The 25,216-nt window shown below is 38.8% G+C and overlaps 1 protein-coding gene across 1 annotated transcript; it reads right to left on the bottom strand.

Annotated features, from left to right (window-relative positions):
* Window positions 1-22,622: 22,622 nt before the first annotated feature.
* Window positions 22,623-23,735, bottom strand: GPR85 (G protein-coupled receptor 85; the record flags this gene model as incomplete). Its single annotated transcript, XM_080357851.1, has 1 exon — window positions 22,623-23,735. One exon carries the CDS (start codon window positions 23,733-23,735, stop codon window positions 22,623-22,625), a length of 1,113 nt encoding a protein of 370 aa, XP_080213977.1.
* Between the last annotated feature and the right edge of the window lie 1,481 nt (window positions 23,736-25,216).

Genomic DNA, 25,216 nt, shown 5'->3' with positions numbered 1-25,216 from the left:
CCCACCAACATACTTCTAAAGGTGAAGCAAGTCTCATGGTTTCCTTTGAGACCAGCCGCTGTCTTCTGTAAAACCAGTCCTACAGTTACCATGCCAACTCAGGAAGAAGGAGGCTTAAGTTTTAGGCTCTTTTCAGCCTCAGTGATACTAGTCCCTACACTGATCAAAGGCAAAGCTGGAGGAAGCTCTTCATTCTTCTTGCTCTTTATCAATTCCAGACTCAGCCAGGACTGGATGGAAAGCAACACACTCTTTCCCCCTCGCCCACCTCTGGTAGCCACTGTCAAGACCAGGAATCAGAACCTGTGTTCTTTCTGCTACTGATGTAATGTTGTGTTTAGTACTGCACTAAACTCTGCTGCCACTCTGTGGTAAACTTGACCTAAACCTACCTGATGGAGTGGGTCTGAGGACAAAGGGCAGTTTGTGGGTGAGTCTTGACTGGGTAAGGGCATGAGATAAACATTAGATTTTCAGTCTGGGCAGCATGGTTGAAGCTGGAACATGGATATGCACAATATTAGAATCACTGATTTATTTTTTTTTTAATCATCAGAAACAAGAAAATGTAAGTATTGATAGATTTGCTGTTGCCTAAGGAGCCAGGTATAGCTTTGAGGTCTGCATCACTGAGATGAAGTGCTTCAGTTCTACTGAAGTCCCATGTCAGGTGCCCACATGCTTTGTGAACTAGCATCTTCCAAGGGGTCATATGGGACTCTGGTGCAAATTTTGTGGGTGTGGGTTCAGCAGGTAGTTGAACCTGGCTCTACACCCTAGACTAACATTCCTTCAAATGCACATCCTTCAGCTTTAATTCTGTGTTCTTTGTTGAAACATCAGGATTCCTAGATTTTGGCAACTGTCTTTTGTACTAAGCAAAAAACTACACTACCTGTACAGAACTGCTGTAAATTTATAGCTTGCAGAGCTTGTTGAAAACCTTTGGGATAAAAGGTCCTCTGTAAATGCAGGTATTTTATTAGTATGCAAGTGAAAATATATTGAAGTTCTAAGTAAATATCTGTAGGGTGCTAAGAAAAGGTTAACTGTCACTGCCAGTCAAACCAGGACAGTGACAAATGACCTGAAAGAAATAGTCTAAGGGTAATAGCAGATGCTTTAAAGCTGAATGAAGCATTGAAAACAGACACTTGAACCCTTTTATTTTATAGGGTACTTCTTACATATGGAAGTGAAGCCACCAAGAGGGTGATATGCTTGTTCCTCCCTCTGAGTCCTCATGGCAGAGGAGCATCAAATATTTAGAACAAAATTGTTTGTACTAGTGGCAGGGCAAGAGGAGCTGCAGGTCTATGTGCAAAAGAGAACCCACTAAAGATTTTTGGAATTATGGAAGTGTTTGCCAGCAGAGACAAAACTGAGAACTGGAAGAGTTTTGTAAACTGTAAGTTATAAATTGCCCTTTGTGGTTTTACTATCTAATGTCTCTATTCAAAAATGTATTGGCTGTAAGTAAATTAGATAAGGATACAGCATCTAGTATTGCAACATTGTCTTGTGGAGGCCAAACCTCTCTCATCAACTAAAGGCTTTGCCAGAATTGCTATTATATTTAATGAACCAGAAAATAATATACGGTCAGGTTAATATTCTTCCAAAAACTTCTATTATAGGCCACAGCTAGGGGAACGGACACTGTATTAGTGACATGTGGCAGGAGGTCAATTACTGTGCAAAATCATTTCACCAGGTAATATTTAGTGTTCAAAACTTCATCTGGCTTGCACTGATTGGAAGGCAGCCTGCATGTGAAATGCCCTGGAAAATGCAGGGTTGTTTGCAGTGAGTTACTGCATTGCAAATGTTATCTTTTGCATTTTTGCCATTTCCAAGCTAACAAATGGTGATGGCATTGCCCTTTTAGTTATAATGCGTTGTCCAAACCTGAACAACACCCTCCCTAGGGATTAAGTTATTTTAATGGAGAAATTTAATTAAAATTTTCCCCATCTCATTTTTGCAAGCTGGTGCATTTCTAGACTTCGTGCTGAAATATTATGGAAGAATATACCTTCACCAGGAATGGTGGCTTGACTAGACATGTGAAATATTGAGTGGTTTAGGACATTTTGTTTTAATGATATTTGGAAATAATTTTGCTTAAACAAATGATTAAAGTAGGGTATGATAAACATATGGCTCAGATAAGCACCAAGGATCTGAGATTGTTATCTAATCTGACCTGTTTCTTTTGTTCACCTGGCACTGCACAGCAGGGATAGCCCAACTCATTAGGGGCCAAGTCATGGGATCCTTTCTTTAATTTCGACTGTCCTTACAAGCCTTTGCTGCTGCAGAGCCACTCACTCCAACAGGGCCCCAGCATAAAGACACAACATTCCTAACCCTCCCTGTAAGCACAACAGCCCACCAAGGGATTTTGGTGAAGGTACTCTTTCACCGGCCCTTCTGCTGACCTATACCGTGCTGACCTTTCAGCTAAATAAATTCTTTTTTGTCCTGGATGGGGTTAAGCAATAGCCTCAAAAAAAAACCAGTTCCTCTAGCCTTTCAGGCTTAATAGTCTTTTCACTAATTTTCTTTAAGTGCTGCTATGGTCTTCTCTAAATCTTCAGCAATTTTTCAGCACTTACCCGGCCAAAAATTGGTCACAGTATTCTGGTGGCAGTCACATCTGTAACAAATGTACAAGTGAGATGGCCTCTTTTCTCCTCTTCCACATGTCTTTGTTCTCATGCTGAAGGATTTCATTTGGCCATTTCAGTTTTGCACGTTTGTGCACCGGGAACCGATATCTGACTGATGACCAGGACAGTAAGTCATCATCAGAGTGACCACTCATTAGTATAGAACTCCTCATCTTTAAGTGTGAGGCAATAAACTGAAGAGAAATGCACATTATTTGCTTGTGCCTACTCAAAACCATAATCTAATTGAATCGGTGACCTGCCAGCCTCATTGTTTACTGCTCCCTCAATCCCCATAAACTTTCTCAACCAAGATACTTTTTTCTTCCAGGTCACTGCTAAAAAATGAAACCATCTGAGGAAAACAACAGATTTGTGAAGGCTGCAGTATTTTTTTTCTATTTGATGAAGATTCAGAGTCTACAATTTCACGCTGTCATTTACTTAGATTTCAATAGCTTTAATCAGTTATTTTTGTATCTTGTTTCTTAAGCAGAAAGTTGTACAAGTCTCTCGGTCAAATGATGTAAGTGTGTTACATATCCAATATTGCTTTTAACTATGACGTTTGCAATTTAGCCAGAAATATTTCAATTAAAACTTTTCTTCATTGGGATTAATCATTCATTAATCCTATCACGAATCCTCTCATTGGGACTAATCATTGTATAGGTTTTTCCACCTGTTCCTTCACCTATCCTGACATTGATATCAGGCTAATCAGTTTGTAAATGGAGTAAACCTTTAGAAGTATTCACCCAGCATAAACTCTTTTTGCAAACAGTGGTCCAAGATTATCGTCGATGATTTAGGAGTTTATCAGGTAGTTTATAACCCAGGACACACATCTCTTAGCAAAGAGCTATAATCACTAAGATATAATGCCAAATTCCTCCATGGTTGCTTTCCTGCCAGTTTCATCAGCCTCACGGTGCTGTTTACACAATGACTCCATGTAAACAATTTATTCCATGGTCTCATCTTGGGGCACGGGATGAAGGAATGGAAGGTTTGAATTCACTCAAACTGAGGATGGATTCAATTATCAGGACTCTAATCATCCCCAGGGCCCCATTTTAGAAGAATCAGCCTTCCTCCAGAGAAGATTTTGTGTTCTGGATCTTGACAGGACAGAAGATCCTCCTGGGACAGAGCTCAGAAGAGTGTTTCTGTGCCCATTGTCACCAGCGAGTTCTTCCTCCCTTTGCTCAGTTTGTTGGCCTTCTTGATTGCCCTCTGGTAGGCACCTTCTGCCTGTTAATTTTATATGATGTCTAAGAATACGCTGCCACTCCTCTGAATCAACAAGTACAAAATAGTTTCCTTATCTTCAGGAATTTGAGTGCCTAAATTATGGTCATCTTGACAGTCATTTTGGTTCTCTACTTGATATTATTGAAGGCAAGGATAAAGAGTCATTCACTTTGTTGGCAGCGTGCCTAGATGATAGTCCACATCCTCAACTGCATATTGAATATATTGTATATTATATAAAATCAGAGGACCTATAACAAATAATGACTTGTTCTTAGCCTACATTGGGTAAATATTCAAATAATTGTTGGTTGGTGTTTTTTAAATAAATAATGCCATTTTATTTCTAAATAAAAGTTGTAAATTGTTCTAAATTGAGTTGAGATATTATTAATCTTTCATCTCTTGTGTCACTAAAGTGTTGCATGCCCATATTTCCTACTAAAAGGAAAGTATAATTTAATAACTATACTTAAAATTGTACTTAATTTTGATGTGTTGAGGATCTCAAGATTAAATTCAGTGAGGCCAATTCAATTAGATATACTGTAAACCTCGGTGAAGATGCCAGCTTCTGGAGAACATAGTTATTAATCACTATGAACCACATCATGTCCTCTGAGTTGGCTAAATACATACGCAGAGCTGGACTTAAACTGATATCCTTGAGGACAAGACCCTCCGCTCCTTTAATGATTAGTCAATGATAACAATGCTATCAGTGAGAAAGCTTGACTTAAGGCAAATTTGACTCTCCCAACCTAGAATGGAACACTTTAAAGATTTTGTATCTGAAGGTATTTAAACTGAAACAGTCCTAAAGATCTGAAGTAAAAAAGCTGGCATCTGCCAAAATGTGGCTGGATGATAGAGATAATTGTATAAACAATGTGAAGAAACAAAGTAAGTCCTGCAGTGATTTCAGATCACTGGTTTCTGCTTTGGCGATCTTATCTGGAGGGACAGTCAGAAATAAGTTTAAACTTTTTGCAGTGTTTCTGTACATCGAATTTAAAGTGCTGTTCATAGTGAGGATGGGGGGTGAAGAGCTCTTCACCTTGGAACGGGAAGAGCTCATATCTAGAGTTTTATGATTAATTACTAATGAAAGAGCGAAATAAGTAAACATTTGAATGCTGTATAGGAAATTTAGATTTCCTAATAAAACATTGAAGCAAAACCAAACACCTCCAATATCGCTGATCTATTTCTATTTCAGGACAGGAATGAAGGGACCAATCTGCTTTGTAAGTTATCTTCCAAAAGCAGCCCTAATCCATGGTCCTAAATTCAGATCCTATCTCTGACCAGGACATGTGCTTCACAAAATTTGTATTCCAACTTTATTCCAACTTGTATTCTGTGAAGAGAAAAAGGTATTTGAATTCCAGATTCTGTGTCATGAATTTTACAAAATAAAGTATTGGGGAAATTCACAGTCTGTTAAGGGAAAAGCAGCTTTTAAGAGTCTTTGATACACACATGCACAGATCAGCCAAGCTGACCCATGCTATCCATTTGGATCTGAAGTGAAATTAAAACATGTTATTAAACTTGTTCATCTGCACTATGGATGAAACCTGCTAATTATTATTAGCTCTATTATATAATGCAATGTTGGCATCAGTATTTCATAACTAGCCTCACAGGGTAAAATGTACAATCATTTCTCTTTCCTCACTACTTGCACAGCAGTCAACTGCCTAAGACACTGACATGAATTTAAATCTTGTAGTGCCAAGCTAGTTTTTCTTCCCTGAGCAATGGAGAGAGGACAGTAGAATTTTTGTGTTATTATTTGCTTTGGATACCCTTTCTGATGTATGTGTCAGTCTTGCAAACATTTATGTGCATAATTAATTGTTTGCAGCTAAACAATTGTTTAACTGACTGAGGCTAAGGCTACTTATGCTCTTACTTGAAATTTTTACATCTTTAGTACTCTAAATTCAGCTTGTGAAATCTCTTCAGAATTTCCCATTATTTCTAGGAGCTTACTTTGCTACATGCTTATTACTAGCAGGATAGATAAAAAATATTATGCAACTTTTCTTTCTTTCTTCATGATACATTTTGGCTTCTTTCAGTGTCCCCAAAACCATGGGGGAGCTCTCCCTGGTTTAAACAGGTACTAGATCAAGCCCTGAGTGCATCGTTCAGGAGTTCTGTTTCTATGATCAGATATTCACCCACCAGGGACCACTGCTTCCCTTTTCTTGCCACTTCTGTTTGTTGCAATCCATTCCCCTTAGTCCAATGGTATTCAGATAACCTTTCTTTCAACTACAGTAACACAAGCCCTTTATTCCCGAGTCATTATTTCAGTTATTTTCAAAAATCGGCAGCTACTATCTTGATAATGTCGAATTGCACTATGAATTCCTCTCCGGAGGAAGAGCCCCAGGCACTGGCACAGCCTGGGCCTGACTGACTGGAAAGCTGCTTTGCAGAGAAGGCCCTTGAGATCCTGGTTGACCCCAAACTGAACATGGGCCAGCAATAAGCCCCTGTGGCAAAGCAGGCCAACATAATCCAGGACTGCTGTAGGAGAAGCATTGGCAGCAGGCTGGGGGAAGCGATCCTTCTCTTCTACTCAGCAACAGAGAGATACATCTGGAGTGCTGGGCCCAGTGCTGGGCCCCCCAGTACAAGAGAGACATGGACATACTGGAGGGAGCCCAACAAAGGGCCACAAAGATAAAACAGGGCTTGGATCACCTGTCATGTCAGGAGAGGCTGGCAGAGCTGAGACTGCTTAAGAAGCGATCTTATCAGTGTGTATAAGTGCCTGATGGAGGAATAAAGAGGACAGAGTCGGACTCTTCTCAGTGACAGGATGAGAGGCAATGGGCACAAAGTGAAAATCAGAAAGTACTACTTAAAAAGAAGAAAAAAACTTCTTTATTGTAAGGGTGTTCAAACACTGGAAAAAGTTGCTCTAACAGGTTGTGGACTCTCCATCCTTGGAATTACTCAAAACCTGACTGGATGTAGCTCTGAACAACCACCTCTAGCTGATGTTCCTTCACACTAGATGATTTCCAGAGGTCCCTTCTAACCTCAGTTTTTCCATCATTCACTTCAATATAAAAATACTGGGTGAAGAAGGTGTTGAAGAGTAGTTCTTAACATCCTTGAATCCAATTCTGTGTATGAGTACTGCTGAGAATAATATCTGCTATCAAAATATCAGCAATGATGAGTTGTTACTGGTTATAGGTTGTATTTGCAAGATTAGGCCCTTCATAAATTCAAGACATTCACTTCTAACAAGCTCATGCTTTCAATTAAGGGTTGTGGGTTGTTCTTTAGCAGAGCTTAGTACAGGACTGCATTCGATATACACTTCACTGGTTAGACAGGTTTGATGGAAAGAGGGAATCAATAATTTAAGTTCTTTTAAAAATATGCATAAGTACATCACAGAGAATATCAAAACTTCAGGGGAAAGGTGATATTATTATTTAATGCCTTGTTGATGAGGTTTATTTTGGTAAGCTCTTGACAGCACAAGGTAACATATCATCTTCGCGTTGACACAAACACTATCAAAATGTGAAAGGATGCACAGCAGAAAGAGATCTGCATCTAAAATAGATTTTTGAGAGAGCAAATTACTTTTTTCCTTTCCAATAGCTTGTTGATTTTTCTTTGTTAGAATGTTGCCAACACCCCTAAGCAAAATTAAAAGGCATTTTTGTTATTGTATGTCATTCTTTCCAGGTCTGCTTAAAATTCTCAATTTCTTTCTGCGTTCCATTCAATACTGAAACACATTTGTTGGCATTTGTGATGGGGATGAATGTCTTTATATTTCCATTGCTTTCGCAGTATAGCTGCTTTCATTACTCGTTGCACTGTGTGCACTGTGCTATTCATTTTTACATTGGAGACCAAGGCCTTTTCCTATTTTTCTTTTTGTTTGTCCTTTGTTTGGTTTGAGATGAGTGATTCAGAAAGCTCCAGAGGGCACTATTGTGCTGAAAGCTTCTGTGCTCTGGGCTCTGCCTGGACACTTTCTGGGCACCAGGAGGCTGAATGTTATTTACTCACATGCAGGCTTGCTTAAATGGCTTAACTCTTAATTCCACAATGGCCTTGGATATACTTATTTTATGACTGGGTCCTTGCAAATTAACTGTGCTTTTGCACATAATATGATCTTCAGGGTTTTTCAAATGCTGAGTTAGATGGAATCAGTTAAAACAAAACTTTCAAAATCTCAGTCATCTTAAATAATGCAGCACCAGATTCACCAAGCAGGTTGGAATATTAATTTCCCTGCTTGTGTCACATGGAGGAAAAGAAGGAAAGAAATCATCTCAATGAGGGCGCAAGGCAATGCTGTTCCCCTCCTCCCTCAGGAGTTCTGTGAAAGAGCAGCAGTTTTCAGTTCCAATTACAGCCTCGCAGGAGCACACTGAGAGAGGCTGCAGGGGAAGCATCAAACCACACACCTCCTTCACATATGGCATCCTGTACCTTCCCTCTGCCTTGTCCTGCCCTCGATGGGGTGTGCCCCAGAATTGCCAGAGGTCCTGGAAAAAGCAGGAGCACCAGATCCAACTGCCACTGACCCCCATACTCCTTGAGAACTTTCTGGATGTGATTATCTCATTTTCAAAGCACATTTCTGCCTAAACCAAAGACACCTTGGCTGTATCAAAACTGACCTCCCAATGCACAAGATGGATACTAATGAATAGTGACATTCCAGCAGCCTTTCAAGCCATCATACCCTCCCACCCAGACCCTCATGCCTACCTGCTCATGCATTTCTTCTGCCCCTTGGACCAAGAGCCCTGTGTCTCTTCTAGTCTGTCTGCATCACCTCTGTTCCCTGAGCATCCACACTGCTCCCAGGTACCCTGCTTCCCTGCACTATAATCCCTGCCATCTCTATGTCCTCCTCTTTCACACTGAAATCCAACGGTCCACCTCCTTCCTCCCACTGCATTTCCTCCCTTTGCCCACAGTTTATTCTTTTCTTGCTCCTCAGGGACAACTCTTGTTCCTCAGTGGGCTGCTTGGGTTAGAGGATTGAGCAATGACAACAAAGGTCTGAGTATCCTGACTAGTCAACCTGTTGGCTAAGGATATGCCCATATCACCACAGCTCCTGAGTACAGAAGCACTTGCTCACCCCTTCGGGCTATAGAAATCACCTTGTGAGATGTATGTGGCTTACAGCCATAGCTTGAACTGTTTGGATGCAAGCCTGCATTCAGGAGGAGGCTTTCAAGAGCTGGCGTGTCACCTTTTTTGAACATGCCCTTCAAACAGTAGCAATGGGACAGGCATAACCATAGCATGTCTTGAACCCACCAGAGATATCTCAGACTACCAGTCTGTTTGGATTCTTTGCTAGATGATATACGTAGGAAGGTACTATGTGATGGTCATTGTGAGCTGAAGCAAGGATCTGTGATAGATAGAACAAGGGTCATGGAGCATTTTGTACTTCAGGTTGCTCTTGAGCCTCCATACCGCTGGACAACAAAGACAAATCAAAGACAAGATGCTGCAAATGTTTCTAGATTTAAGCAGTCCTGACAGGGTAAACCCAGGTTTTCACCTGGTAATGAATTCTGCTCTCCTACAATGAGACACCTAGAAGCAAGTATGGGGGCATCAAATGGAGCTAGTTCAGGATATGAATTTGTATTTGCTGAATTCTTGTTGAATAGGGGCAAATATGGTTGATTCTGCAGTTGTTGCTATCCAAGAACAAAATGTCTTAAGGCTGTAGCAACTGGGAAAGGAGAAAGCAAAACATTGACCAAAAAGAGGGGCAGTACCCGTGCAGAGGAGGTGGTGACACGCTGTAGAAACACCTAATACCGATATCTCTGTTATCAAAACATTACAAGTCTGCATTTACATTCTTCACATGAGTGCTGGCAGAAGTCTCTGCCCTATGGAACTACTAAATTCCATGTAAATTTTGAGGATGTACCAGAAGGCAGGGTCACTTGAACCCACACTGGCGACATGGCTGTCCCATGGGTATCCACAAGAGCCTCACTGGCAGGAACAGCTATTGACAGGCTGTTCTGAAGTGCCCACAAGTGAAACAGGTTTTCAACATGCTCATAAGACTGTGAGAAATTACTGTTTCAACTGCTCATACGGCAGAGGGCGGCTTTGCTATTAGGTCTCTTGATAAACACATCCCCAGATTCGTGACTTGAAGACGATGATGTGAACCATACCGAGAAAAGGGAGTGGAAAAGAAAATATTGCCATCTGCTTGTGTAGAAGTTTAAATTCATGTACCAGCTCTCCTGCACAGATAAAGAATGAGCCTTGCCTTTTCGTTACATTCAGACTTGAGAGTGAGGTGGTGTTCTCACAGGGAGACCTAAAGAAACACTGAAAGGGTGTTCAACACCATGCGTCACGCTCTGATTTAGATGCCTACACTGAAAGCCTACAAAATTTGGAGAATCTCTCTACAACCCTATGAATGGAATCATCAATCTGTTTGCTGAAGCTCTGCTGACAGTCATGGGAACTTCGGTTGCCCATACACACCCCAAGAGACACATCTGGCCTCCCCCATACTACTATTGCCATAGGGTCATTATGTGTCACCCACGTTTTGCAGACAATGCATTGGCATGATTTGGTTTAAAATACAAGGTGTTGAAATAACATTGCTAAAATCCACCTGACTGTATACAGCTTTGATGCCTGATAGAAGCATTCTTTTTAAAAAAATGAGGTATCAATATTTGTTTTTATTTATAATATTTTGTGGTGACCCAGATACGGAATTGCCCAGACAACTGTGACTTAATCATGTGTAACTGCCAGCTTGCATTTTTGCAGGCACATCTACCCTGACAAAGGCTTTTAATATTTAAAATCATGCAGATTATCTATTCAGCCCTCAGAAAACTCATTGTGATGAATTCAGTATCTCAGTTTCAGACACTTCAACTGCTGACACCTTTCTTCAGGCTACAGAGAGACTTTATTAATTGTACTAAAAATCCTGTGCAAACATTTAAAAAATATTATTTAGTACTCAGTAAAATATTTTTTTATTTGAGTATGTTACCATCTATCAATGTTGTCATGAGACTCTAGATCTCAGAAGTGTTTGTTTTTTTAACTCTCCTTTTAAAATGCATTTTTATTCTAAGAGCCTCTGCTTATGTAAATTTATCAGTCATGTCTACTCAGAAATGCTTATATCATATCTGAGGTCAGGAATTCAGCTGTATTTAAATTATACGCCAGATGGATGGGCAATGCATACATTTCAGTTCTTTGACAACTTAATGAACATATCGCTTGGCAAGATGAGGTTATCTGAACATCCCAAATCATCTGTCACAGTTGTCTCCAAACTTTTGGGCTGCAGCTTCCAGTCAGGAATGAAAGCTGACCACCACACTGTCTCATCAACTCTTAACTGAACTGAAAGAAACACTTATTTGCTTGTCTAGGGTAGCTGTGAGCATCTTACCACGGCCTTGTCAATCACAGGCGGTAAATCCTGATTTATAATGAGTTTCAGAAATCTAGAAATGTTACATAATTGTCTCATCCTTCAAGTAAGTTTTATTATTAGCCATTCTATTCAACCGACAAACTATGCAGAAAAAAAGTCTCCAAACCACATCTTCAAGCTGACCACTAATCTGGTTGCCTTATTTTTGAATGACTATCTGGAAATACTATTGGCCCTAAAGAGTGGTCAGGAAATAAAACTTTTTTCCACAGAATATTTGCAATTTCTCAGGAAGGAAATGTCCAAGAAGTTGAAATTTCCTGCTGAAGGCCAAGACTTGAAAAACAAGTTAAACAGAACATTTTTTATCACTTTCACCACTTATACACCTAACACATTAACATAATCTATACTTATGAGTGCTCTATTCCCTTGGAAATTGATTCACTAGTGTCTTAAACTGGGAACTCAAAATGTCCTTGAATTCCTAAAAATCAATGGATAGCTGAAAATTTGGCCTACACCGATCACCCAAGGTCACCCATGCAATGATGTTAGCAGCAAAGCTGCAATGAGAACCTGGAAGTTACTGGCTTTCATCCTAATGGTCACTTCACCAGACCAAGATACCACGATTATGGGAAATAATGATAATAAAACACTGCAGTGCTCTCAAATTGCGCAGAAACTGCACTTCGCTGTTCTGAAAAGCTGTCATTCAGTCTGAAAGTTATCAAAATTGCTGGGCCAACATACTCTAAATATAACACATAGTGTCACTTATAAAAAACATGTAGTTTTTCTTAGTAGAGTAACATTATGAAAAGAGCAAGAAAAAGAATATGGAGGTAGAACAGAAAATCCTGTTAAAAAGGAAAGAACGGTAACTAATGGATACTCTCAGTTTTCAAGCTCCTACTACACTCATATGTAATATTGGCTACGAGACTCTGAGAGCACTAAGACCACGGTTGCCCAGACCTCACTGATGTTGGCAAGCCTTGGCATCGCTTCCTTTTGTCATGGGTTAGCACAATATCATTGATAAGCAGAACCTCTACTAGACAACAGCAACCTGCTCCATGTCTGGGCAATTCCCACTGTTGGCTCTTGCCATCCTCCTGCAACACAGCTGCTCTTCGCTTCATTGTACTTCCCTTTCTCTGTCTCATGTCATTCCCTTTCATTGTTATTGCCATCCTTCACATCTTTCCCAGAGTCCTCCATCTCCTGGAATCTCAAATCCACATCTCCCCACTTTACTCCAAGTGCATTAATGCAAAATTTGTTCTTTCTTCCAGCCTTGCCTTCAGCTATCCTTACCTCCCACCACCCTTTCCAATATCCAGTCCTGTCCCTCAACCGCTCCTTCCTTGGTTTCATCACCTTCTTCTGTCCTCTGACTCCTCCCATAACAATTCAGGCATCATGCAGTCTCTTCTTTAATTTGAAAAAAAAAAAAAAAGGCACGGGGGGCAGTCTGTATCCCACTTATTTTGGTAACTATTCTGCCATCTTATTCTACCTCTCCTTTTTAAGCTCACTGACTGCAATCGCTACCTGGAGTCAATCTCCTTGGCTTTCACCAGTTGTTCTTGTTGAACCTCACTTTCACCATGTCCTCTAATAACCTCTTTCTACCTAATGCTGTTGATCAGTAGTTATTTTCTGTTACTCCTCCAGCTTTGATGTGACTTCATTCTGCTCTTCTTGGCCTATAAACATTCCTTCTTTATCAAGAGGTTCCAATCTGCTCATGTTGACAGGCTATCACTGGCAATTATCACTGACAATTAGATTTTCAGAAAATAGCCTTTGTACTTTCTCCCAAGCTGCTCTTCTCTTCTTAGAACCTATTCCCATGTTATTTTTCAATTGTTTTAAAAGTTTCCTTTTCTATCATCTCCCTCCCCTCAAAAGAAAAAAAAAGCCTGAATATACTGGGATCTCCTTGCCCACCATGCTTACCAACTGTTTCTCATAATTTCCTTGGAATCTCACTTGTCTGTACCCATCTTGTGTTATCTTTAATTGTATGCTTTTAGACAGAAGCTGCTTTTTCACAGAACCTAATACAAATGGGTGCTTGTCTATAAAAAGGCTATTAAGCAACATGGTTATATAAATGCACATTACAACTGGAGTTCAGATTTCCTCGCTGTAAGCATAATATGAAGACCTTGACATAAAGAAAACAGAACTAAAAAGCTTAAGAATGTGACTTGGGCCTTAAAAACTCATTTCTTAGACATGCTGGACATACATGAGTGTAATGTATATATCTATTGTATGGCATACATCCATTGTCTTTATAAAGTAAGGCTGATACATAGAATCCTGCCTTCACTGAAAGTAATAGGCATTTTGTTACTGATTTCAGTATGGTCAAGGATTTTCCACCTGAGTCTTATCATATGCAATTTTTCAATACTTGCAAAGAGGCAGTCAAGTAGAATATATACAACAATAACATTTCATAGTTATATTCAGTGACTAGAAATTACCTCAACAGCTTGGTTTCTAATTCTGTATTAGGTTTGAATGCTAAGTCTGACAATACCCAGGTACCAAAGCCAATGTTTACTGGATCACATACATGACTTAAGAAAACGTTGCTTGTTTTTTTTGTGGTAGCTAGTTTTACATAGCATCTTCTGAACTTTAAATGAATAAATTATTTAGCAACCAGCACTTGTCCTTAGATGGCATAACTTAGATGTCAATACCACCCAAAGCGCCCACATTTGCCAAACCTGTCTTGCATGAAATGGAATGAAGATATCTGCATAAGTAAAATGTCAAAGCAAGAAATTAACTCTTCAGGGGTTTCATACAATCAAATATTGCAAGAATTTTTATTGTATCAGCATTTATTTAACTGAGGCCAAAGGACCGTAATGTTTCCACTGATACTGTTTCTACCAGTTAGACTGGTGGTCTTCCTGATTTGGAGGGTGCCATGGGCTTTTCTGCGATACTGCCTTTAAGTTAGTACACTAAGAAGCAAATTTAAGAGGGAATTTTAATATAAAAGATACAAAATCGAACCGTTTCCTCCAATAGAAAAAGTTACAACAAATCTTTGCTTTTGTGACAATGTGCCTCTTAGAGGAAGGTCATCTATATAGATGAATCTCCACAAAAAATGGTGTCTGTCTTTCTGGAGATTTACATTGGAAAGACAGACTGAAAGCTGACTGGGCAGACCACCGGAGTCCCTTGTGTGCATAAATGCTAACTACTCTGAAATATAAGAGTGTCTGAGAGATACAGTAAAACTGTGAGGGGCTTCCACCCCTATCTCCATCCTTAGGAAATTTCTCACACCAAGTTTGAGTGAAAAGGATTTGCTCAACCCATTCATGCCCTTTAAATGCACTTCTTTACACCTACAGAGAGCAGAGACTACTCACAGAAAACACTCAAAGAAAAACAAGTTTCAAAAATTTGACTGTGACCAAATAATCCATCTGGAGTAAATCCTTAGGCTGCTGAGTTTAGTGAATATTACTATGATGCAAGGTGCCCGGGACAGGAACCAGCCTATAGTGTGTGCTGCTTTCAGCCTGCCCCTGTGTAAAGAAGTGGGGATAAGGACTCAGCTGCATCACTACGCCCCACCTTACTGCAGATGCTCTTACCACCACTTAGGAACTTACAAGGAGGTTTTAGAAATGACTCCAAAAGCATTATTTGCAAATATTAGCACAAGAAGCTATTACTAAATGTCCCTTCCCTTCCTTACATCTGATTTTTCACTCATCATACTCCAGTGTGATATTTGTGTCCTCCACCAGGGCTGGAGCTGTCCCAATGTGTTATCAACTACACTACAGCATTTTGCAGAGTCTGAGAAAGTACATACACACACATATATATGCCTATACAGTCCCTCTAGAAACTGATCAAAAGATTGCTTTTGCATATAGACTGACAGAGATTAAAGTCCTGCTATGCCGTGCTCTCATGGAGAACAAGTCAAGTAAAAAACATGAACACTTACATAAATTATCAAGATCTTACAGTCTTTATTGAGGCAAGCTTCCACAAAAGAGAGTAGGGATTGCAGGAATCGAGCCAAAGTTACAAGGATTACATATCAAATGGTACACTACTTTCTCTTTTTGTTTGCTTTATGGCCATCTTACTATAGCTATGACTGAATATGTTAATCAAAATCCTATAGAACTGTAGCCATTTGTGTGTGTTTATTTCCATTTACATAATCATCTCACAAAAGAAGCATTTCTCTTTTGTGCTAGATGTCTTACGATATAATTTAAAGTTGCAGTTACTGAAATATCCTATTCTAGCAGTCCCACCACTATTGCCCAGTCATTACCATAACTTGTTATACAGGAGCTAAATACACATTTCCAGTCTTTGTGATGCCCAAACAGTACTGCAGTCAGAGAAATAAAACATTCCCTGTAGTGTGCCCTAATAATCTGCATTGAGTGTTTTGGATCAAATAGGAGAAATTTCCGAAGCTTAAGGGCCTCCACAGATAATTCAGGAAACGCACAATTGTAGGATGCCTTAATTTCAAAAATAGGATTTGTGTGTCTGTGACACAGGAAATGGTTATGGAAATGAGCAAGCACTTACACTGTTATTTATTTCCATGATCAGTGCAAAGCTACAAATACACTTTACTATTAAATATGTATTTTAAAAATATACAAACTTGATTAAGCGATTAAACCTAAAATCAAATGCTCAACTGGTAATGAGTGGGATGGAATGGAGTAGCTGAGATGGTATGTATTTTCCAGAAAAAGAAAAAAAAAAAAAAGAAAATAATAAAATGGATCTTCTCAGTCACTTCTGAGGGGCCAACAAGGCATGAAACTCCAGCCAGCTCACAAAAAATGTTTACCTCTGGGCCTCTGCTTCTTCTCTTAGTCCTTCTGTTTTGAGAAGACAAGCACATATTCCCTGTCTGTAGCCTACAAATGCTGTCTAAGCATTGTTTATCTCTGCTCAATGCTGCATTTCACCTGTTAGTACTCAGGGTGTGCACAATTAAAGTCTTACTTAAGCTCAACACAATGTGGGTTACAGGCCTGTGGTGGGCCAGTTCCATGGGAGGTGGTTTCACTATGGGACAATAGGAAGATTTTAAATGGCTCATAAACAGGGTTGAAAATTTCATGTCCTCCAGTCTGCTGCCTAGAGTAGTCATCAGGTATCCATGCCATCCTCTTACAATACCTCAAGGTCCTGATCTGCCAAGATTATTACAGTGCAAAACTTTCTTCAGTTTACATAAGGATCTTAGCATGCCTGAGCTTGATGGCTATAGAATGAAAATAAAAGAGCTCAAGAAATGCTGTCGTTAATGGTGACATGAGAATTGTATCTATACTGCATATACACACTTGCAAAAAGTAGGCAAGCCAGTAGATTATAACCCTGCAGAAAAGGTAATGCATATATGATAACCACATTCATTGCAAAGATAACCTTAACAGATGTATTTCTGGCTATTCTTTCTTTCCCCTCCAACATACTTGTTTGTCAGAGTTTGCCTTTGCATTCCTAAAATTGAAACTCTAACATTCCATGGAAATAAGAGAAAGAATGAACTGGAAGTGATTAGTTTGTTTTGGTTTACTTGTTTGTTTGTTTGTTTTTAATCATAAGTGATTATTTACACTCTTCAACCATAAACTTTGTGGGTTTATTTAAAATGTCACCACAACAACATCACAGATAGGTAGCATAAATGAAAGACAAATTAATCATTTCATACTTGAGATGCTTAATTCCACATTACAACAGAACTTGTCTTAGTCAACCAATGAAGGGATGAAAACATATATGCCTTTAACTAGATGGCTGTTTAATGAAGATGATGTGGACTTCTGGTGAATTATCAAAGCGATCATTTTGAATAATCTCTGGAGACAGAAATTTGCCTAATATTTGGAGGTTTCGTCACAGCTAATGCAGAGTTTGGTGAAGATTATATCACATGAATTCTGCTTTTATATCTCTTGTGCTTATTAAATACAAAGCAAAGTATAAAAACTGTGATGTGAAGAACAAGTGTCTCACTGGGCTGCATCAGCCAACTCATAGACTAATGACATTGTTCTTTAAATTTTTCAGGTACATAAAATCACTAAGTACTGAAAATGGCAATAATTGTTTTGTTATCTAAATTTTATGAAGCATATGGATGACTGCAATTATTTTATTTCAAATGGCTGAAGATTGTTGTTACTTATTTGCTTTTTAGACTACTAAAAAATTTAACTTATTTACTGTGACGCTCCTTTGATCATCATATACTTATGTAATTACACAGTTCAGCCTATCAGAAAAAACAACAAAAATCTTCACTATTTATAATGATCAATCTTTAAAATTCACCCTTCTTTTTCCACACTGGCTTCATCATACTTTTTTCTAAATTTAAAGCGTGAGCTATTTTCAGGCCTCTCAAGGAAAGTCGTGGTGTGTAATATCAAACTCTTTGATTTGTTGCTGGCTTATGCATTACAAAATGTCATCTTGTCCTGTTGTTAATGGTCATGGCCACAGAATGCTGATGATTATCACTGATTTAGATCACTGATTTCCTCACATTCAAAATCACTTTAATAAACAAAAGCAGAGAACATATTGAATTTTAGTTTTGAAGAACAGCATTTCAGATTGAGCTTTCTCTTTTCTCTGAAAAGTCAATCAGATTAGTAGCATGTACCTATACAGCTCTCAATGAATATAAACTAGAAGGAAGTTGTCCCTGTGGTATGCAGAATTGTACAGTCAACTCTCAGTTGTCTGTGGGTGTGTAACCCAGGCTGCAGATTAGCAGTGCTATGCTAAAACAAAGCAGAAAAAAAGGAAAAACACCCACCATTTTTCTTTGAATTTCTGATCTCACTTTTTGCTTCAGCTTAACTTCATTCCTCGATAAATGTAATAAACACAGAAAGCTTTTATCTAATGTGCATATGCTTTGCATTACCTATGTTATAGCTTTACAGGGGTTAGTTTGCTCCATTTCTATTTTCAATAATTGAGAGCTGACTGTGTAAATATGAAAGAGCCGAGCAACCCACAGTTTTATTCGACATTTGCTAAAAACCAATTGTTTGTCAAAATACGTCTCTAATGAACCTCAAAAATCATCAGAGTTCCTTTTTACTGTATTTTTTAAACCCATGAGTAATAACAGCTTCCTGCAATACTGGACTCCTATTAATATAAGTAAAACGTTCACATGCTTGAAAGGCAAAGCAAAGACAATACAAGTGAACAAACTCAATGCGCTTAAAAGGAGATAGATACAGTGGACTCCTCTGCCCCCAAGGGCTAGAGACTGGTGGAAAGCCATTTTGTAATGATATTTTGTAGCTGTACCAAAACCAGCATTAATAAGCCACTTAATTAGCATTAAGTGGCTAACTGTACATTTTATTCATTTAGAGGAACATTAGCACCGAACATACTTTAAAAAAGCCATGTTCTTGGGCAATGCAACAATAACACTGATTTCTTTATGAAGGGGTTGGGAGGTTGTTTCCTGCTGCCCCCTCCCCATTCTCAATTTCTCTGCATAACCTAGATCGCACCCTCTTCAAGACCAAAGCCAAAAGCCAGAGATACCTCTTGGTGAGCATCATGGGATGATGATTCCATGGACTACAAAGGCAGCTGGAAGGAACTGACGCTCGCTCACTGTCTTCAGGCAGGGAAGCTAGACGCTGACAAACCTTGGGAAGCTGCTGCAGGAGCTTATCTACTGGGGAGGAGGGATGGCTGAGACACTTCTTAAGGAGCAGCAGAAATACAAGACTCAGCATATGAAACATTTAATCTTGAAGAAGAGAGAGGCTGCCAAAGGGCCAGCGGGGCAATAGAGCTGGAAAGCAAGAGGGACAGCCAGCCTTTGCTCCATGGAATCTGTTCTTACCTTTTTTCTGCCACCAGGAAAATGAGAACAACTAACTTCACATTACCCATGAGCATTAAAGATCACTGCAGATATAAAATAGCGTGATACTCTTTGCTATTCTGAAACGAAGAGTAACCTAGCAGCCCTGTATTCTACCTTTGGCAACAGCTTAGCTCCTGAACTAAAATGAAAGCAAAAGGCTTTCCATACTGTGACATAACAGTATACTCCATTGGAATAAACCTGCTTGCTTTTTTGAATTTATACCCTAATACATTAGGTTCGATATGCTGACTAGGATCAAAATGACACCGATGACAAAAGCACTGCTCTAATTCATGTGTACATATAATTCTTGTAGGAAGCTCTCCAAACTACTTGACATCCTGTGCCAGTGAGTTCCACTGAGTAAGAACTTTGCATAAAACGTTACTTCACATGTTGCCTTTTAATTTCACTGAACATCCCCTTGTTCTTTTAATACTGGATAAAATAAAACGAAATACTGTAGTCGCAAGACTTCTTACTGGAACAATTATAAAAACTCACTTTAAAAAAGTACCTCTCCTCTGTCAGGTCGTAATAGAGTTGCGTATTTTTCAGTTGGCCAAAAGCATTATATCCGTATCAAAAGAAAAACATTTAGCAAAATATTTGCTTTCAGACGTGTTTACTGTTTATTATTTTAATTTACATAAGTTACTTCTTGCAAAACTTCCAGGGATTTTTTTTCCCCACTGCATAGTAAATACAGCCTTCTTAGTGTTTCAGAAGCACAGTACGATAGAAACGTGAGGGCCTGCTTCTGCTCCAAATGAAGTTAATGGGAAAACACCAACTGACTTTATCAGGAGTTAGGTCAGGCCCCAGATTTGCAGCTTTTGAAATTTCATCATTGAAAATTTTCTGGCTAATGTTCAGAACTGACTACTTCTACAACTAGAACACTATTTACAACTTTATTTATATGTACTTCTTTATTACAATATGTAATATCAATGTTCCTTGTAAAGGTTACTATTTTATAGAAATTAGACTGAAGTTATTGCCAATCAACCTTTAATAAACTTAAGTGGGATAACTTTCAGAATTTTTCTCAACATGCGATCCAGTTTTTATTCACTCTTGCTATCTTTCACAATTGCTTAACTACCTTAATTTCAAAGCCTTTTTCAGTGTAATAAAAAAGTCCTTTTGGTAGAAGTTTATTGGTCCCATTTCAAATTACGTTCTAAAACATTCTTGTACTGATGAGGACTCATTATTTTAGCAATTTTTCTGTTTCAACACAGTATATAAAGCCATGCCTCTCAACCAATCAACCTCAGTATAAAAGTGTAAGTGAGGTCAAACAGATCACTCACTAAATCTTTGATCAAGTTGTCTGATCACATATAGACACAACTCTCTGAATTGTTGCATATGCTGTATAATGTTATCATACAAATTTAAGCATTTCCATTATTAACTGCTGCTTGTGTATGTATATATTAATTTGCTAGTCATAAAACTACAACAAAGGACAATATATACCGATACTGAATTAGGACCTCTGGTCTTGTCTCTCCAAAAATTAAGAAAAATCCGTGTTCTTTGTGATTGACCAACGCATGATGTTGTGCTTCAAATACACACATTTTCCAAAATTAAACTGTGAAGGTAATGTCAAATACTGTGTTGTAACTTTAAATATAACTGACATATTAAAACAGATAGATGGGTAATTATGATAAACTACACAATAGTGCTACTGTAGTTAATATCATTTATCAATCCTGTGGTCCCCATCATTCATGCATTTACAGTTTGGGAATACAGTGATGGCAAAGGATAATAATTCATAATGGCTACATTCTCAGTACTTCATGCTAGCTCACTAGACAAAATAAAAAAGGTTAATTGTATAACTGGAAAAATGTAAAATTTTATTCCAAGAAAATTAACAAGCTACACAGGTAAATTTTGGCAAATGCAACTTTATATTGAAATCCACACATCTGTATCTTAAAGAAGGAAAGACTCACAGACTCTAATGTATTTCTAAAATACTAAGAAATCATATTATATGCTTTCACAAGTTAAAACTTAAATAATTTAAAACAACCAATACACCAAAATGTGCAGAAAATATAAACAAGACTGTGCCTTCAGTAGAATAAATGCTTCACAAATTGTGCAAGATATCATACTAAGGCTGCGGTCTCCCCAATGACAGCTGTCTTAAAATATAAACATACATCAACTGCCTGTGTTTCTCAGAACAAACTAGAAAGGGCGGCACACCTAGAAAAAAATCATATCATCCCAGTGATGTGCATACTGATTTTGGGAACCGTTGGAGTAAAAAGGAAAAAAGAGGACTAAGTGATCTTTCATGCACTCCCAAATGACTGACCAGAGTTATTAAATTTTTCTTGCTTATTTGCTTCAATGCTAAACAAAATGGAAGATACTAGATAACCCTTTAAGGCAACATGTGTTTATTCTGTATAATTATAACTGTTCAATTATGACTGGATATTATCATTAACGTTGCCTAACAGACTGATATCTAGCTTTTTAAAAAATATAAATAAGAGTCTATTAAACTTTATACCAAATCAGCAAAAAACACAGAATACAGTTAAAAGTTAGTAATTTCACTGTTAAGGAAAATGGTACTTAGAAAGAATAATGTATTTGGAAAAGAAAAAATAAAACCAAAACCAAAACAAAACCAAAAAAAGTGAAGTCTAAATCTGAACAAAAATACTGCTTTGGAATGCTCCCCAAAACTTACTCACAAGGCAAACAGATTTGTAAGTGTGATAATCCAATAATGCATGGCACATCTTTAATCAGTTACAGTACTTGAGTCCCCAGTTTTCAGTCTTTGCAAAACAATAATTGTATGAAATGTTTTAAAGGTCTTCAGATGTCTAAAATTAGTTTATCAACACATTAACCTCATATCAACTTAATTTATTAAGATGTCCAATGCTAATCATTTTGATGGTCTTACTTTATGTAGTGATATACACAGCATTTAGCACTGATACTTAGCACCTGCTACTTTCATAATCTAGATTTCAACCACATAAAGGAATTCAGGGCAGTAGTTCAGTCCTTTGTTCTTAATTACAAACCTTCAGCAGTGGTCAGCAGGAACATGTTTAGGTTTAAAATAGGATTAGAGGTGAGCTATTGCAAAGACTGCAGAATGTTGCCCAAATCCTTACAACTGCTGACATCCCATTCTTGATTTTCTTCTCAAGACATGGCTACAGGCCACAATTGCTTAGCAGAGAATGGTAGTGTTTCACAAGGCTAAAGATTTACAGATGCTCCCTCATATAACACAGTAAGGTTCCCTTGGTAACCTGGATTTTCTGCAGTAAAGAAGGGTTGTGCTGAAACAGCGCCTCAGCTCCCTGTTGGAGAAAATGCAGACAAAAGGATTGATTCCAGCTTGGGCAAAACTCATCCAGACAGCGGCCGTTAGAAATCCCCCTGGTACTACTGGCCCTCTTGCAAAAACTCTCCAGTAACAGGCTACCAAATAGGGACCCCACAAGGTCAGAAAGAGGAATGTCATGATGTAGAACATTCTGCTGATTCTCTTCTCCATTTTGAACTCATCTAAAACCAGTAGCCTTCTCCTGCCTGTGGTGTTCGCGTTTTGCCTGATTCCCAGCAAGGTTGGAGGTGTGGGACCCCTTCCAAATCCAGCCAGCCAATTAGCAGCTGCTTGACCGCTCGCTCCGGGACCATGGAAAGTCCAGTTCTGGCTCACTGCTGCAACAAACTGGACTGGCTTCATTTTCCTGCGATCGTGAACAAAAAATATCAGCTTGAGGTAGACAAGCTGTGTGGCTAGGAGGATAAGGGCAAGAAGAAGCATAAATCCCAAGGAATCATTAGCCCTGAAGGAACGATGCTGGAAAGTGCATTGGTCTTCCTCCCTAATGAATGAGTAGGTGCCCACGTCTAAAACTGGGGGGAAAGCCATGGCTACAGAGAGGGTCCACACCATACAGATAACGGCCAAACAAGTCCAGAAGGTCAGTCTTTTCGTATAAAAACGGTGATGAGCGATAGCTAGGTATCTGGTGACGCTTATGCAGAATAACATGAAAGCAGTGTGAAAGCAGGACAAAACCCCCAAAAAGGCAATCACTTTGCAAGTAAGAGTCCCATACGTCCAGGTAGAGCCATTTTTTACAGAGGTGAAAACAAATGGGAAACAAATTGCAGATCTGAGGATATCTGAGCAGCAAAGATCCAACAGGAAGTAGTAAGGAGCTCTATGCAAGGTCTTATCTTTGACTAGCAAAATGGAGATCAGAAGGTTACCCACCACACTGACTCCTATTATGAAACCCAGTGAAGTCAGTTTCAGAAAAGCTGTTAAAGGAGAAAGATTTTGTAAAATGTTGTCAGCTGCATGGCTGTAGTTCGCCATAGATGGATGGATGATATGTATATTGCCTCAGTCAAGTCTCATGATCTATATATAAGAACAAGGAAAAAATAGATCCATACATCTTACTGAAAGTGTAATCCACAAACAGAACTGATCTTGTGTCTAGTCATACAGTACATCCTCTTCTTTCTGATTTGTCATGCCATCAAAATATCTGAAAAAAAACGAGCTATCAGTTCTTAAGTTAACAAGAAATGATGTCAGAAAGTGCTAACAAAGATGTTAATTTATGGAAAAACCAAATGAAGTTGTAAATTTGAGTACTATTGTTTGTTTTTAAAAATCATGGGGCTTTTTTTTTTTTTTTTACTTACTGTTCAGCATGATTGATTATTGGCATTTCAAAGATTTGGCTTGTTACAGTTTCAGAACTGACCGGTGCCCCTTATATTTGGTAGCAGATACAATTTTACAGTTAAAGCCTCAGAGATTTTATGAATCAAAAGATTCCCAGTTTGCAAGCTCAAGAGCTAATCACTGACATATTTTTTAAAAATCCCCAAAGACTGCTGATATTTTGACATTACCTACATTCATTTTATGGCTACAGTATTTGTCAATGTTTTAGAGGCAGCTGCTGTGTTGATACGGATCACACCCAAAGAAACCCTGCAGAATTTATGTTTTTTAACCCAAGTCACCAAAGCACATTAATCACACTGTGTTAGTTCATGCACATTGTAAGAGAAACAGCATTCATTATCCCCCTCCCTTCCTCCTATAAACCATAATTTTATCATTTAGGCTTTCAAATAAACAGATATGCTAGACAGTCGATAGCACTATGCTTAAGGGTCCATGTCGTCCCCCCCTCCTATTTTAATGCAAATCTTTAAAGTCTGAACATAATTCATAATAAGCAATGGCCAGTGTAAATACTGAGTAAAAATAGGCAACACACCCAAGACATAATGCCCATCCTTCTGGGAGGGCTGGTTTTAGTTATGCTTAAATAAATATATAATAAATTGATTTTTTTAGCTAATTAGGGCTCCATGATTCCCACTAATCCTCCCATTGAATTGCACCGGAACACATCTCATGCAATAAAATGAAATAAATTAAAGAACAGTCTGGTGCTGCTGGGTTGGCCTTTTTTTTTTTTTTTTCGGTTGGTTGGTTGTTGTTGTTTTTTATTTTTTTTCCCTTCCAGAGCTGGGGACAGGAGCCACAGCAGGCATCATCAGGCTCCTTCGTTATTCACACGAAGTGTTTCCTATGCCACCTCGGGTGTACAAAGGATATTCCCACTGAATCCCAGCAAAATCTTTCCATTCTTACCGTCCACAAAAGAGCCTGATTGCTGCTGTGTAAACAGAGGCTGATCAGATCATGGCATCGTTTTAAAACCATGAAATCAGGCTCCCCCTCCCCCCTCCCGCCAGCCCCGCCGCTTTGCACCCCCCCCCTCCCCGTGGAGCTGTCCCCGCGGCGCCGGCCCTGCCTGCGCACACACACAC

Source organism: Nesoenas mayeri (genome assembly GCF_963082525.1).
Source record: "Nesoenas mayeri genome assembly, chromosome: 1".
Taxonomy (NCBI): domain Eukaryota; kingdom Metazoa; phylum Chordata; class Aves; order Columbiformes; family Columbidae; genus Nesoenas; species Nesoenas mayeri.
The sequence above is the reverse complement of the archived record's forward strand: the minus strand, read 5'-3'. Positions and strand labels throughout refer to the sequence as shown.